Below are 16,419 nucleotides of genomic sequence, written 5' to 3' on the forward strand. Positions count from 1 at the left end.
ATCAACTGGAAAAAGAGCCATCTTCATTATCACAGGAGATAGATTGGGTAGTTCAGGAGTTCATAAAATCTCGCTCTCTCCCCAAAAAAAAAAGACCATTACCCTCTATAGTGAATAATGAACCTTGTAAAAAGAAAATCCGCCTCTTCGGTAAAAATATGTAGCAATAATAATAATAATAATAATAATAATAATAATAATAATAACAAAATAATAATAATAATAATAATAATAAGCGATGCTTGCTACGTGGCCTCCAAGCGGCGCATCGCGGGAAACGCAGACCATAACATCAGGTCTGTAGGCGAACGACGTAGCCCGTGCAGTGGGCCAACTACCCACTGCATGGAAATAACTGAGTTACCACAAGATACCAACTCAGAAGTGCTCCCCACAACCGGTCCTTTTCGGATGAGGACCATTCATCAGGTGGGAGGAGTACGCCGGACCCGATGAATGATGACGACCCTGGCGCCTTAAGGACTTACTTTAAGTGGACGGAGGAACTGAGAGTCGATCTCTTGGTGTGCTACCAACGTAGCGAGCCGGGGGTGAGCGGCTATATGGCCCGGATGCACACTCTTTGGAGTGATATGCATCCGGAGCTAGCGCATTTTACGCCCAAACACCTGCGTAATTATGCCGCTCATCTTCGGCGAAATAGAAGATCGCTTGTGCCGGACAGAAGGCAGTCTAATAGACTTTCCTTTCCGGTGCAACTACACCAAGAGCGACGCCGTTCCTCCTTGGACAACAACAATCCCTTTGTAGGACGGCAAGTAAGTATATCTAAAAAGATAACTTACTCCCAACAACAGCTTGACGCGGTAAACGAAGATCTCCGTGCAAACATCCTGGAGGATTCCACCCTGCTCACTGTGAGCCAGGTTGTGTATGGTGCAGCAGTTTCGGCTTTTCCGAGAGAGAGACAATGTCTCTCGATCGAGGCAAGGTTGAAACAGCGCATCTCACAACTTGGCTTGAAAATTGACATGTCCCGGAAACAGGTCTCACGCATTCAGTGTGTGATTGAGTACGACACAACTCAAACACCATACACGCCCCGAATTCGGCGCATTGCTGCTGAACTTCGGTGGCGTCATCACACACTGAACAAGAGTACTCTTCATGTCATCAAGGAAGTGTCTCTTAATAAATTGCGGGCTCTAGTGGCTGCTAAAAAGTCATTAGAGAAAAGGCTGAAGCGGTTGGTCGACAACTCGTTGTTTCGATCCAGCCCTTCACGGTTTCTGACACCAAAGACCGATGTTACCGGGAATTATCCAACACCTGAGCGGGTGGAAGCGTTTTGGACTGAGTTGTATGGAGATCAACCAAACGTGAACGCCAACACTCCAGCTCTGCACGACTTCAATGTATTCTGTCGGGAACACCGTCGACAGAATGCTGATAAAGAGAGCCCTGCAGTCAGTGTGGATGAAGTTCGTTCAGCTCTAAATGGCAGCAAAAATTGGGCTGCCCCGGGACCAGACGGCATTAATGTCTTTTGGTGGAAGAAGTTTACTTCTACCCACCTCCATCTGGCCCGCATATTTACATCATACATTAGAGCTGACGATCCGATTCCGGACTGGCTTGTAGAAGGGCGAACCGTACTGATACCTAAAAAAGGTAACTTGTCTGACCCTAAGAATTTCAGGCCTATCACCTGCTTGAATGCGGTTTATAAAATTTTTACAAAAATTTTAAATAACCGTATCTTGCAGCAGATAGAGCCTGTATGGCAACAGATATATGAACAACGTGGCAGTAAAAGAGGCCTGTCAGGTTGCAAGGAGAACCTGATAGTGGATCGATGCGTCTTACAAGATGCGATCTACTATCAACGCAACCTGTCAATGGCTTGGATTGACTATCGCAAGGCATTTGACTCAACTCCACATGAGTTGATTTTATATCTACTCAAATGCCTGGGAGTCAATCCCGAAATAGTGGAATGCATTCGGCGTACAATGCAGCTCTGGCGAACGCGATTTCACATTGGAAGTGGAAACGCATTGCACGTAACCGGAGTTGTAGAGTACAAACGAGGGGTCTTCCAAGGCGATTCCTTGAGCCCTCTGCTGTTTTGCATTTCACTGCTGCCTATATCTGTTGCTCTCCGTAAAACTCATGGGTACTCTGTGGGGCCTCCGGGTGATCGAAACTATTCGATTACCCATCTGCTTTACATGGATGATCTGAAGCTGTATAGCGCTGATAAAGATCATCTACAAGCGGCCCTCAACATCGTAGCAGAGTACACACGAGATGTCGGAATGTCTTTTGGGTTGGACAAGTGTGCGGTCGTACATCTGGCGAGGGGTAAGTGCTCTGATACTGGTGATGATGTCGAGTTAGTAGATGGGAGTGTCTTAAGACAATTAGACGCCGGGGAGTTGTATAGATATCTGGGAATGGAAGAGCACCGCATGCATGCGGTCTCTGAAGTCCGAACAACTCTCCAGAGCGAGTATGTTAGGAGACTACGGAAAATTTGGTCCTCCGAACTTTCCGGCAAAAACAAAGTCTCAGCTACTAACATGCTCGCTCTCCCAGTCTTACTATACTCTTTCGGTGTCCTGAAATGGACCCGAAAGGATTTACGAGATCTCGACATCAAAACCCGTAAGATCATTAATATGAATCGGGGCATGCACCCCAATTCATCAGTCGCCAGATTATACCTCTCCCGGTCCATCGGTGGAAGAGGTTTGCAGAGTTTGGAGCGGCTTCACGACCGTTTGGTCCTGGGTTTAACACACGAAGTTGTCAATTTCACTGCAGACGAGGATGACTTTCTTATGCAAATTGTACATAAACATGAAAATGCGCATAAGGGGTCATTCTTGTATAAGGCAGCAATATATGCGGCAAGAACCCTTGGTCTTGGAGAAATAAACGCTCTTATGGAACTCCGAAAAGAGGAATTTAAAAGCGTCATCAGGAACGCCGAGGAAAAACTACTCCTTGGCGAACTGATGGACAAGTCCATGCACAGCGTGTTCTTTAAATACGTGCGTGATCATGGCTTATCCATCCAGCTGACGTTTTCCTTCTTAAAGTCAGCGGGCCTGATGTCCGAGACTGAAGGGTTCATATTTGCCTGCCAAGATGGTGTCATTAACACTCTTGAGTACCGTAGCAAGGTGCTCCAGGTGCAGCTTCCGGACACGTCCTGTAGGAGGTGTAGACAACATCCGGAGACGCTTATGCACCTTTGTCGGCATGTCCAGTGCTGGCGAGAGGTGCATATATCCAGCGTCACAATGCTGCCCTGAGAGTACTGTACTACTATCTTCGTCATTGCTACGGTATTGACGTGGCACCAGTGCTGCCTTATTTGCCAGGAGATATTCCCCAGGTTGTTGAGAATGACAGTTGCAAAATTTATTGGAACATGCCATTTGCAACAACCCGGCGGATAGATCACAACAAACCTGATATTGTGCTCTTCGACAAGGCCACTCGTGACATTTATGTCATTGAGTTCTCGGCCCCGGCTGAATACAACATCTCAGCCAAAGAAGAGCACAAAAGACAAATATATCAGGATCTCCTGTTTGAAATTGGCAAACTTTACCCAGGTTACCGTGTCAAGCTTGTCGTCCTGATTGTTGGCGTCCTAGGAGGGATGAAACAGTCTTTTGTATCCTCACTTGCCAAAGTTCCAGCTTGCTCATCAAAAGCTGAGTTCTTGGCAGTTAGGATGCAGAAGGCTGTTTTACTTGGTTCTCTCCGTCTCTTAAGGGAAATGACTTTGGCCTGCTGTGATCACTAACCGCCTTGTTGTGCGGAGTGGTCCAGCAGTAACGGATGGAGCTCAGGCTGGGCCCTCGGAGAATCGGACTCCGGGGATAACCCCCCTGAGCATTTAATAACAAAATAATAATAATAATAATAGTGTTTTATAAGTATGAATAAAAAATAATGGTGTAAAAATGATAAATAAAGAAAAAAATGAATATAACTTTTTTTTTTTTTTTTACTTAATAGTAATTATAACTTAATTCCGATTAAAAATAATTTATAATCTAGCATGATAAGGGTCTACTTAGTTAAATAATAACAATTAAAAATTTTTTTGAATTTTTAATAAACTAATTTTCACAATTATGATATAAATGTCACATTTTTATTTTACAAAATATATATTTTATTATTTAGAAACACTTGATTGCGAATATAGACGTCCTCCTCCTGATAAATTTTTAAACGGTTTTTTAATTTATTTTTCATATCTTTCTTTTTCAATATTTTTTAAACATTTTTATTAATGATCGGTCGTTTCGTTTTGTATCCTTCTCAAACAAATTAAGAAAGGATGATAAGGATTTGTTATTACTAAGCCAATGAAGAACAACAATACAATATTGACCACAATAATTGGAGTTAATATCCTGTAATTGTTGCTGGTTCCATTTGTATCCTCCTCTACAATTTCTTCCAAGGCGCTGAGTAAATCGAGAGTCACTGGGGGTCGTCCGAAACTGTCGAAATAGATTCCGTGTCCATGTTTATTGACAAAAATGCGACCCAGTGGGTTCCCGGTTTGGTATGATCATCGGTGTTGGCAATAATTGCACAGGGTCTAGGCCAGATGCAGGGGATTTTGTCTGATGGATAGACTCCTCCAACGCTTGCATCAGTATAGGGTAAAAGTTTTACTAATTGAAGAGGGTCCATAAAATTGTCTGTACAGCGAGGTATCACACTGAATACTGATTCATCTTCTTAAAACTTTTAGTTATATACTTTTAGTCAAAATTACTAGTAATAATTTTGTCTAATAATCGAGGAAGCGGATGATAAGCCATCACTAATCCAAATATTGCTCTCATTATATAAAAATATACACTATTTCTCTTTAATTATAATCTACTATAACCTGGCGTGATGAATCAATTTCCAAAATGTTATCAAACTCTAAGTATGTAATGCAGTTTACATTAACTTCAAGAGCTTTACTAAAACGTACTTCTAGTCTGAGACTTCCGTTCTTAACTAAATTCCAATGAGAAGCCAAATTTGCGGATAGGTCTGGTGTTAAATCAAAAACATAAAGAGTGCTTCCATATTGATAATCTAAGCGTGTGATCCATGACCCCGTATTTCCGAAGTGTACACCCGTTCCACTAAATAAGGTGTTATATGCTTCTACCTCAGAGTAATTATCTTTACCAAATTCCGGCTGTAGTGCCCTACCCAACACTTGTTGGCCATCGATGTATAAACAAAGATAGTTTAATGAAAAAGTTTGAAAATTGAAAGGATTATGTGTTTTGGAACCGTTGTATGCTCTATTGTCTACAAAACCAACTATTATTCTTTTAGGTAATTGGCCCAATACCAAATTATCGATAGTATTTCCAAGTATTCCTTTGGACAAAACAAACGATTTTACTTCAACTCTAGTAAGCGGATACTTTGCAGTTGTTTGACCCAATGTTCTTGCATGAGCTATTAAAATACTCGGGTTAATTTTCACTCTTCTCGTTATTAACATAGCCTCCAAAATCTTGACAATGTAGTTATTTTTACTTCCATTCATAAGACAAAATGTGTTTTTTGATCGAACTAAACGAATTCTCATTTCTACTCCGTTAAGTAAAAATTTATCTTGATTAAAAACATCACAATGTAAATGACCCATCATTTCAAACTCTTTTCCATTCGTTGTGAATGTCATTCTATCTTTTAGACCCTTATTTTTTATCCTTTTCTACACTATCAAATTCCCCTAATGTATCCATACTCCACAACGCCATTTTAAGATGAGTAGTTTTTGCATCGACTCCATAATTTAAACATGATTCAATATAAGCTCTATAAGCGTAGGCATTATTAGGTGGTGAAATGATTTTTGATTGAAAAAGACATCTACTTGATTAAACATTGAATGTAAAAAATTATTTATTGGACCCACAACATCATTTTCAACAACTGTACCATCACTTTGTACAATTTTTGCTTTAATTTTTATCATAGTATGTGATAAGTCAATGTATTCTTCACCGTGTCCAGGTATAACAAATTCTATCGGAGTATCGTCCGATAAAGATGCCATAGGGTTGTAATATGTCCATTGCGATTGTTCAATACTTGTTTGCGTTGGAGGTAGTGTGAATAAATCTAGTTCAGATTTTGCACACTCCTCTGAGTGAGAATGTAAAAATGACATTTTGTATTAATTAAATATATCATAAACGTCACGCTTCTTAGATTTTTTCACTTTACGTTTATTTTGTTTTGAAGTTTTCCTCTTTTTGGTGGCCTTTTTTTTCTTACTACTACGCTTCCGCACTCTTCCGCGGTTATGTACTTTGTGAGTTAATCTACGTATTCGCTGGCTTTTATACCCCGACCCACGCATCATCTCATCCAATTTTTCTGATGCCTTTCTTTTAAGTCGCATCCCTGTTTCTGTAAGTCTGTGTTCCAATGATTGTTTGAAAGGTACTTGACCCGTTGCAACATCGCTTAATACATTCATCCCTGTATGAACAGCCTCTTTTCCTATTCGACGTGCTGCTTTTCCACGAAAAGGTACTACTCTGCGAAAGAGTCCTCCCAGAAAAGCACCTATTCCATGACCATGTTGATAAGAGCCGACATAAACTTTACCAAATCTATTATATTTTTCTTTATAACTTCCACCCGCCTGATTATTATAGTATTCAATGTAATGAGACATTTTTTAATCAATTCTCTTAAAGTGAAGTGTCAGGTTCAAAGGTCCGTACTCAAATGGCATAGGATCACCATTATTATTTCTTATATCTATTTCAATTGTTCTAAAAGAATTCGATATAATGGGTATATAATTAGGAGAGCCGTAATTATTGGTGATAGTCATTCCGTATGAATATAAACTTGTTTCTAAAGTTACTGCTCGTAATAACGATGAATTTATGTCTCCAGTTACATATGGAGCACAAATATCGCAATAAATGAAAAATCTATCGGGTATCCCTCTTGTCAAGCTGAAGGGTCTTTCACTTACATTTATATATTCATAACTATCACTGCCTTTTGTACCTAAAAGAAAGTCTCTTTGATTGGTTCTATCGTCATAGTGGTTAAAACCTAAAATATCTAATAAAGTTGAAGATAACAGAAGACGATGACTGGTATCTTTACATTTCGGAGGTTGACAGATTCTTTTTACAGTGGTAAATCCTGAATCATTTATTTTAAAGTGAAAATGTTCTGCAGTACCAGGAAGTTATTCAAAGCGGACATGAATTTCCTGTGGTCTGTATAATGTCCTCTGGGTAAGTAAAAATCTGAATATATATCAGGAACTCCATAGCCGGCATGGCCAGCGCTAACTAAATACAGCCCTCCTTCTTTTTTGACTGAATGTGAAAAAACTTGCAGGGAACTGTATTTCTTTTAGTCCTACTACCCATTGCCCTTCCAATTTAATGTGATCTGGTAGCATTGTTGTGTAATGAGCTGCCGTGTTGTCCGGAAAATAATTCATACTACTATCACTTGGTAAAACCATAAGAAATTCTGTTTTATTCATTCTGATATTGTCGATGCAAGAACCCAAGAATTGAATTTGTCTGGATATCCCTGCCACTTTACAAAATATTGTTTATTTTTTCCTTTTCCTTTGGTTTTAATGATTTTTTCAATCAGAAATTCTTCTTTTTCAAGATCCTTAATCACTCGCACTATTTCTTGTTCATAAAAAACCATCAATTTCTTCACCATTTAAATCTTTTAATTCATAAGTAGGAATATTTTGGCGTAGTTTAGTTTCTGTAACTTGAAAAATTTCTTCAGTATAACCAGCCTCATAACCTTTCTCGAACGTAGACTTATATTTACTGATCCGTACATAATCATTTACCTTATATTTAAAGAGTTTTTTTCGAAGTTTTATCACTGGATATCGTTTTTGAATATTACGAAACACCTCCCCAGCGTTATCTAAATTTACTGATGCAGGCTCCATCCTTATCGAGCTATGTTTTGTATGATTATAAGCCTCAACTAATTGTTGTAAAATATCAATGTATTTATAAGTTTTCCGATGACTAAAATACCACCACATTCGTTCTTTCAAAGTTCTGTTAACACGTTCTACTACACTTGCTTTTACATCGGGGTTTCGTGCAGTTCTATAGTATATGTCTTTTGATTTTAAGTATTCTTGCACAGTACCTGCTACAAATTCCTTTCCTTTATCTGTTTGGATCATGAAAGGTTTACGTCCATTACTTCGGTCAAAAATATTTTTAAATCCTTGCATCACAGACTTGGCAGATTTATCTAATAAGGGTTCAACCCATACATATTTACTTAATACATCTATTACAACAAGGAGAAATGAGACACCATCATTATAAGTTTTTAAAGATTTTATTTCTACAAGATCAGCCTCCCATACATCATCTATATTTGAAACAGTATAATGTAACCTTAGAAATTTACGCCGTGTAGGTCTATGTCTAGTGTAAGTATCCTGAGCAGCTAACCATTCATTTATTTTTTCTTCGGGTATATTTTTTTTGAATTTTTCCACTAAATTACGTGCTCCGGAGTATGATACAGGATTAGACGGATTGTAATACTCTTTTTTAAGAGTTTCTTCTATAGTCGTAGCCATTTGAATGAATTTTTATACATCTGTTTTTTATTACCACCACTCTGTAAAGTACTATTTGCAAGAGATTGAAAACTTTGTGAGTTTTCCGATGAAATATTACTTTTATTTGTACGTTTAGGTGTAAATGTATTGAGAGGTAGTCTTTTTATATTTACTACATCTTTATTCCAGAAACTACTATTTCCTACAAACTCTCGAGGAGTATTTATTTCTTGTAAATACGCAGCAAAAAAGTTTCTACCAGTAGCTTTTACTGATTTTCGGTGACGTACAGCATCGTTTATGAGATCAACTATATTACCACCAGGTATTTTACGCCCATCCAAAGTAACACTTCCTTTATTGTCCCAGTTTAATCTCCTGTCACCATCTACAGACTCAATATGTCGTAGAATATTTTTAGCCAATGCTTGATATGATTTCGGAACACCAGTTATTATGTCTGAAGTTTGATATGATCTATTATGCTGAGTATTATCTGTTACCACTGCGGTACTAATATCCTGATTATTATTAATGTTAGAGAAATCTGTAAGATCAGGAACAACTTCACTATTGTCAACTTCTTTTTCTAACACTGGAATGTTATTGTGTTCTCTATTTTTAAAAAATAGATAACGTCTTAATACTTCAGAGTATTGTTTTAATTTATCACGATCATTAATATCTAATGAATTCGTGTTTAAAATTTTAGTCAATTCAGCATCCAAGCGAGCTTGTATATCACCAGGGGTTTGAGATGTGGGTAAAAAGTGATTAGTGACGTTATTTAAATCTTGGTTGAAATATTTGACTCCAGATTTTAATTTATCAATATCTTCATACGGAATAAGTACCATCTTTTCACATGTTCCATATTTATTAGATTAGGTTAGACACTAGAGCACCGAGTAAGGGACCCAAAAGCATAGGTAAAAATGCTCCTCCTTTTTGATTGATTAGTTTCTTCTTTGTTGAAATATTATTTTTTTGCTACTCAGTTTTCGTAAAGTAGCTTTGTGTTTAGCTAGTAACTTTTTTTCAGATTCTTTTAAAGGAATATTACCGTGGAAAACATTCAAACAACACTCGCATATAACTTGAATTAAATCCTTTTTCGCGTGACGAAGTATGGCACGACGCTGAGCTGGTGACGCATACAGAAGAGCTTGAAGTAGAGCTATATTTTTACGACCAATTGATTTATGAGCAGAATTACTGCTTGACGACCTTTCTCCCCCCATTACATACGCACAACTGATACATTATTTTGCGAGTTATTTCCTTTTATATCATTACATTTTTTCGGAATATAAACATAATGATATTGATCTGATGGAAATATACATGTTCTGTACCTACAATTTTCGGGTGTAGATTGCTTAAGATCTAAAAGTAGGTAGCCGTGTGCTTTTGATGTAGCATCAAAATAAGCTTCTTGTAAAAACTTGGGGTCTTCTGGATATACCTGTCGGACCAAATGAAAGATCTGTGCTCTGTCCCGGGGGTTTTTAAATACTACAATATAGTTTGTGTTTAGAGATATATCTCGCTGACCTTTTCCTTGGTGGAATAAATTTTGCGACAGAAACATAACACTTAAATTTTTATGATGGCTGCTTTTAGTAAATAAGTCGACAATATCACCATTTAAAGATTCTCGCATTAAATCATTTATTACTACTAATTTAGGTAAATTATCATCGAAATCACTGGACTGAGGCAAACCTTCGCGAAATTCGACAAATGTCTTGTCGTACTCTGTATAACCCTTCTGCCACTCAGCGTAGCAAAATATAACTTTACTAAAATTGATATCACAAATTTCCCTAATTTCTTTTAAAAAACGTTTTACAAAAAAAGTTTTTCCACATCCTGTTGGTCCGCAAATGATTGAAGTAAATGGATGTTTCCACCTTGGATCCATTTTGAATTATGAAATAGAATTTGACTTACAAGGATACTTATAGGAAGAAGTAGCTTAATCTAAGTAATGAAACAAATTTTTTTTATTAGTTTTATTTAAAATAAATAAAAAAAAAGTTTTATAAGTTACAAACAATTCTTACAAAAAATTTTACAAAAAATAATTACAAGAAAAAATTTTTACAAAAAAAAAAAAATATTTACAAAAAAATTTCACAAAATATTTACAACAAAAAATTTACAAGAAAAAATTTTAAAAAAAAAAAAAAAAAAATATTTACAAAAAAAAAAATTACAAAAATTTACAAGAAAAAATTTTTAAAAAAAAAAAAAAAATATTTACAAAGAAGAAAATTACAAAAAATATTTACAAAGAAATATTTACCAAGAAAAAATTACAAAAAATATTTACAAAAAATATTTACAAATTAAAACGAAAATCATAGTTAGTTGTTACGAGAACTTTTATACCCGTAAGGATAAGTATCAGCCTCTCCTTCTCTACGTCTTTTAGGGCCCGTAACTCTAATGATTTTCGTTTCTTTCTTTGTTATGACCTGGTGGTAATTATCTCTCCGTATACCTGAATAGGATACCAGAAACTCTTTTTCCTGGTCAACTACTAGAGAACGTATGGAATTATAATTAATTAACTTTTCAGTAGACCCATTAATTTTAACGCCTTTTAATTTAGAACATTCACTGGTTTTACCCTCATGTTTAATGACGTAAGAATAAAATTTTGGGCCTCCTGATACAAATGAGGAAATATAGCTACCTTTTCCAAAACTCTCTAATTCATCCGTTAGGTCACCCAAAAAGTCCCCAGTAGCTAGGTCATTCGTACCATCACTTACATATATGACTGAATCAGTATCATAATATAATACTTTTTCGTTCAACACATCTAAATAATTATATAATTTGAGGCGAGCTTGAGCGGTAGTGAAAGCAGCAATTACAACGTTAGCACGATCAGATGGTGAATAACACTCAGAATTATTTTGCCAGGAAACAAAAACAGTTTCATCATTTACTGGTAATAATGATGTTACTTCAATCTCAGGGTTGAAAGCTAAGTCTATCAATTCGCTGTAATTTTTGACAATTGATTTCTTCGTCATGTTTTCACGTTGCCCAAACTTACCCCAAAATGAATTCAAAACAATAACTTAGCTAGAGATCTTAGACCCGGGTTCTTAGCGATTTTATTGGCATCCAGTGTAATACCCTCCCTAGCTTCATAATTATCGATATATTCTTGACGCGAGTGTTCATCTACGCAATGAACAGGCCATCCTGAAGCTTTTTGTTTAATTTTCAAGAAAGTGTTAATATATTCAACAAACAAACCCGTATTATTATCATCCCCAGGGATATACCGTACAGTGTTATAAGACCAAATCTCGTCTATTTCCTATATAATATATCCCTTTTCAACCGCCTTACGGAGCTCACAAGATACCCATGTACCATATAGTTCCCTCTCTGACGCACAATTGTGATAACAGTCCTCTTGGACTAAATTATCACAACATGTTTTATAGAGGAAAAAATAATTTTCCATGAGCTCTATAAGGAAGTACTGGGTGAAATAAATTACAAGGAGGTAAAACTCTACATTTAATTAATCCCTCTACCTTTGAAATATCATTATTGACACAAAGGGTATTACACTCTTTTCCAACATAAACCGTTGGATGACCTATCGGAAAATAACCTCTTTTTAAGACCCATGGATATAAGGAACATACGTCCACATACTTGATTTTTTCAATATCTCTACCATTATTATCTTGTTTCACATCATAGTACGTTTTCGCATTACCTGTACGTCCACCAAAAATGCATCTCTAGGGTTAAGTGGCTGAATCGAAATAACTTCAGAAGACGCGAGAAAGGCCTGCAGATCAGGATTGTTTTTTTTTCATGATTAAATTCACATTCCCAGATCTCAATCAAATTATAGTCACCACTCTTAATTTTTTGAGCTTGTATTTGGGTATTTTCATACCTAATATTATGACTACTATGTTTAATGTTTTTTTTTTTATTGTTAAATGTTGGTCGAGATCTGTTTGATTTATAACATTTCGGACAACCATGCCAAAAACAACCATGAAACTGATATGCAAACTTTTGTCCGTCTTCAGCCTCTCTGTAACCATCGAGTTTAATTCCACCAGGTATTATTACTTCGCGGCCCCGTAACGCATGAATTATTTTAATATTTTGACTATGTTCTAACCATGTCAACCACTCAATAGCAACCCGTGATTGATTATCTGCTAACCTATATCCTGACCGTGGTAAAATACCAATCTGCTTCTCCTTTAAATAATTTCGCCTGTAAAACAACATACATGTTGAAGCGATTGTTGTACATTCCGTAAAAGGACATACATTACCACAGTCAAGAATAAGCTTCCTAAATTTACTACATGCTAATCGTAAAATACTTACATCTAATTTACAATAATGGAGAATTTCCTCCTTAAAATTAAAATTATTATTTGTCTTTACTCTATTTTCATACCATTCGAGAAATTCTTACTTTTCCGACTTCTTTGGAGGTGTAGATTTCTCAGACATAGAGTTGAAACCGTAGAACTGCTTGTCCGGCATTACACCGATGTAATCTTGATTGGCTCTGCTGTTGAAAAATGAGGAAAATAACCTTTCCGCATTTTATCTTCGAAGCCAAATGATTTGGGTAGAGCTGACAATGGTGCCGAAATGAAATTCAGACTATTAATAAATTTAATTTTTTTACTGTTAAGTTCAATTAAGGTGACACTAGTACCGGTTATGATCGTATCAATATCACTTAACTGTCTATTAAACAACTCCGTGAGGATAAACTGTGCATCAAAACCTTTAGCGTTGTGTGCTATACATACCACTTTTTTACAAGTCTTAGGTTTACTTATTTCTAAGATATAGTCCACAAATTTTTCTACACAGTCTTCACCATGAAAAATTGTTTCACAAACCCCACAATTATTACACCAAGGTCTGGTGTTACCCAACTCGAGGTCATCAATATCACAACACACATTACACACTTGTTGAACGACACATAAATTTGGTACATGAATGTTCATCTTTTCACTGCCATGAAATTTATCATCTTGGCGAGTCTCAAGATCATAATACACAAATTTTACACACTGATTAGTTGGTTGAGGTAACTTCACAGGTGTCATGAAACAAAAATGTCCTTCTTCGCAAAGTTCTTTACACGTAGAGCACAAAAATTTCCCACAACTGTGTAAAGCCTTTCTCGGGAATATAATTTTATGGCAGGTTAAACAAAATTGTTCGTTATCACACACAGTTTGCTCTTTTCCTCCGTACGAGCCTTTGACTAAATGATTATTGTAACACTGTTGTCCATAGAAAAACCGATTACATTTGACACATGTTATTTTACGCTGAGTTGTATCGCAAGTACCTTTTGCATAGCATTTGGTACAAGAGTATGGACAGTTTTTGTGACTGTACTGATTTTTATACTTCACTGAACATTGTTCACAATAATGCCTAGCAGATTGTAAACCTTTAACAGTGTATATATACTCAAAATGCTTTACCTGTGGGTAGTAAAGGATTCGTAGCGTAATCTCCACACTTCCATAGCTTTCAATCACTTGTTCAGTTCCATTAAAAAGTATTGGGTATAGTTTTGCACTATTATCTTTTTCAGAACTGTACACTATGATAGCCATTCCTTGGTATTTTAAATAATTTTGGAAAGATTTTATTTCCTCGAGCCCACATCCTTCATTAGGAACCGCTACACCAGCAAAATTTGACAATTCTTTTGCGCGATTTTTTTGTTCTTCACCTCTACCATCCCTTATAATTTTATAATAGTCATACAGTGGACCTGTTGATGCTTTTTTGAGTAACTTCTTTTGACCCGCTATCGCCGTTACCAGTGCTCTAGGTAAACAATATTCATCGTTGTTGCGTAAATTCATTACACCATTTGGTCTTATTAAATCAACAGCAGGGGTCCACATTCTGCCTTCAAGACCGTCAATGATATACAGCTTGATATGGAACGTATTTGTTACGTTGAATCCTCCGGCACTTTGACTAATTTGTGAAACCAGGTTCCATAGATCCTCGAACGTGTATCCATCAATTTGTCGTAATCTTTGATACGCAGGCATATTCTCTATACCTTCAAAACTGAAGCTCATCGTGAAACGGTTATGCCCATGTCTCCCCGCATCAATGATGCAATCGTATAATTCTCTAAACGCCTTCATAGTCCAAGTAATAGGGTTTTGGCCCGCGGGTGGGTCTGCAATGCGAAATTCCATATCAAAATTATCCATTAAAAATCGAGGGAGTCGCTGTCTTCCATAATTGAGTTGAATTAGAGCACGGGGTTCTTCTCCTTGATCCATATTAACAACTTCATTAATATTATCCACCACATTTTCCTCAATATTATTTTCTACTTCTGCGGCAGGCTCGTTTCCCCCACCAACTTGAATGTTACCTATAAAATAGAATCATTATTAAATAAAACGCTAAAATAATTATAATAATATCTTTGCGTCCTCAAACTTACCTTCATCGAGATTTTGTTGAATTTCGTCGTTTTGCACTGCCAAAAGAGGGTCGTTATTTAAAACGGGCAAATTTTCGGGAAGTTCATTTGATTCTAACCATTGTGTAACAATCTGATCATCATCATCGTTTTCTATTTGTCTACCATCATACAATACTGGATTTTCAATTGGAAGATACCCTTTTTTAAAAATGACATTAAATTAAAAATAAATAAAAAATTTAGCGAGCCTAATTATTTTAAAAAGCCTAGTAATTATTCATATATTAACTTACCGTCAATATCCGCCAAATAATTATTTAAATCAGGCAAAATTTCAGGTAAAACATTTTCACCAAACCATTCGTTCTCAAAGAAGTCACTAAAACCGTTGGGATCCATCGTAATTAGAAGTTAAAAACGGAATGTACTCTCTCGAAATAAGACCACAAATAAAAGTTAAATTTTTTCTCGTTTCGAGAAACATCACACTTCTCCAAAACCCCCTCCTCACACCCCCCTGCTGCGACCAATTTTAAAAAAAATCTCATCAGATCTTCAAAAATACATCCTACATCTTTTTCCCATTAACCCCATGCCATCACTAATTTATGACATACGTCTTTATCACCCCATATACTAAAACCCCTACCCACTTACAGGAAAAACTTCAGGTAAAAAATTTACCAAGGGAATTCCTTCACACGGGGAAACCCCTCACCGCGGGGAGCGGAAAAGGTCTGGCGCCAGTGGCCGAGGAGTGGGGGTTTGTTGTGTCTCGCCATACGTGCCCCTAACTACTGAGCCGTTTAAAACTTATTCCAAAAAATGTCGGAGTTATATTAAAAAAACAGTTGTTTCCAAAAATTTTCTCGAGGATATCGCTCGAACCAATCAACTGATTTCCACATTTTTGGTGGCGATCGACGCGATTTTTTAACTTCTAAAATTATTCTACATCATCAAAAACAATCCGAGCAGAAATGACGGAGTTATGTCAAAAAAACACTTTTTTGGATTTTCATTCGTTCACGATATCTCTCGAACGAATGAACCGATTTTGACCGGATTGGCAACGATCGGCGTGGTTTTTCATGTTTAAGGGCGGATTAGGTTTTGAAGTTAATCGATAGAGCCGTTTCAACGATATTCCAAAAAACCCACTCTCAAAAATGATTTTTTTCATATTTTTTTTGAGATTTTTCAAGATTTCTTAAAATCTATCCGTCCAAATCGGTTCAAATTCTCAGGAAATCTAAGTTTCAGGGAACACACACACACACACACACACACATAGTGACAACATCGCGGGGGTAGTGAGGGAAGCTTC

General features: G+C 36.6%; 2 protein-coding genes across 2 annotated transcripts; both read right to left on the bottom strand.

Annotated features, from left to right (window-relative positions):
* Positions 1-4,867: 4,867 nt before the first annotated feature.
* Positions 4,868-5,689, bottom strand: LOC141529377 (uncharacterized protein F54H12.2-like). The gene has a single exon (XM_074245880.1). It carries the CDS (start codon positions 5,687-5,689, stop codon positions 4,868-4,870), a length of 822 nt encoding a protein of 273 aa, XP_074101981.1.
* Positions 5,690-5,803: 114 nt separating this feature from the next.
* On the bottom strand, positions 5,804-6,181 carry LOC141529378 (uncharacterized protein F54H12.2-like). The gene has a single exon (XM_074245881.1). The coding sequence runs from the start codon at positions 6,179-6,181 to the stop codon at positions 5,804-5,806; it is 378 nt and encodes a 125-aa protein (XP_074101982.1).
* Positions 6,182-16,419: the final 10,238 nt, after the last annotated feature.

This window comes from Cotesia typhae, unplaced genomic scaffold (genome assembly GCF_013202065.1).
Source record: "Cotesia typhae breed Kobodo isofemale line unplaced genomic scaffold, CoteBio_Ctyphae contig_48, whole genome shotgun sequence".
NCBI classification, from domain to species: domain Eukaryota; kingdom Metazoa; phylum Arthropoda; class Insecta; order Hymenoptera; family Braconidae; genus Cotesia; species Cotesia typhae.

Excerpts from the sequence above, each read along its gene's own strand:
- LOC141529378 (XM_074245881.1), bottom strand. The coding sequence starts at position 6,181 with ATGTCATTTTTACATTCTCACTCAGAGGAGTGTGCAAAATCTGAACTA.
- LOC141529377 (XM_074245880.1), bottom strand. The coding sequence starts at position 5,689 with ATGACATTCACAACGAATGGAAAAGAGTTTGAAATGATGGGTCATTTA.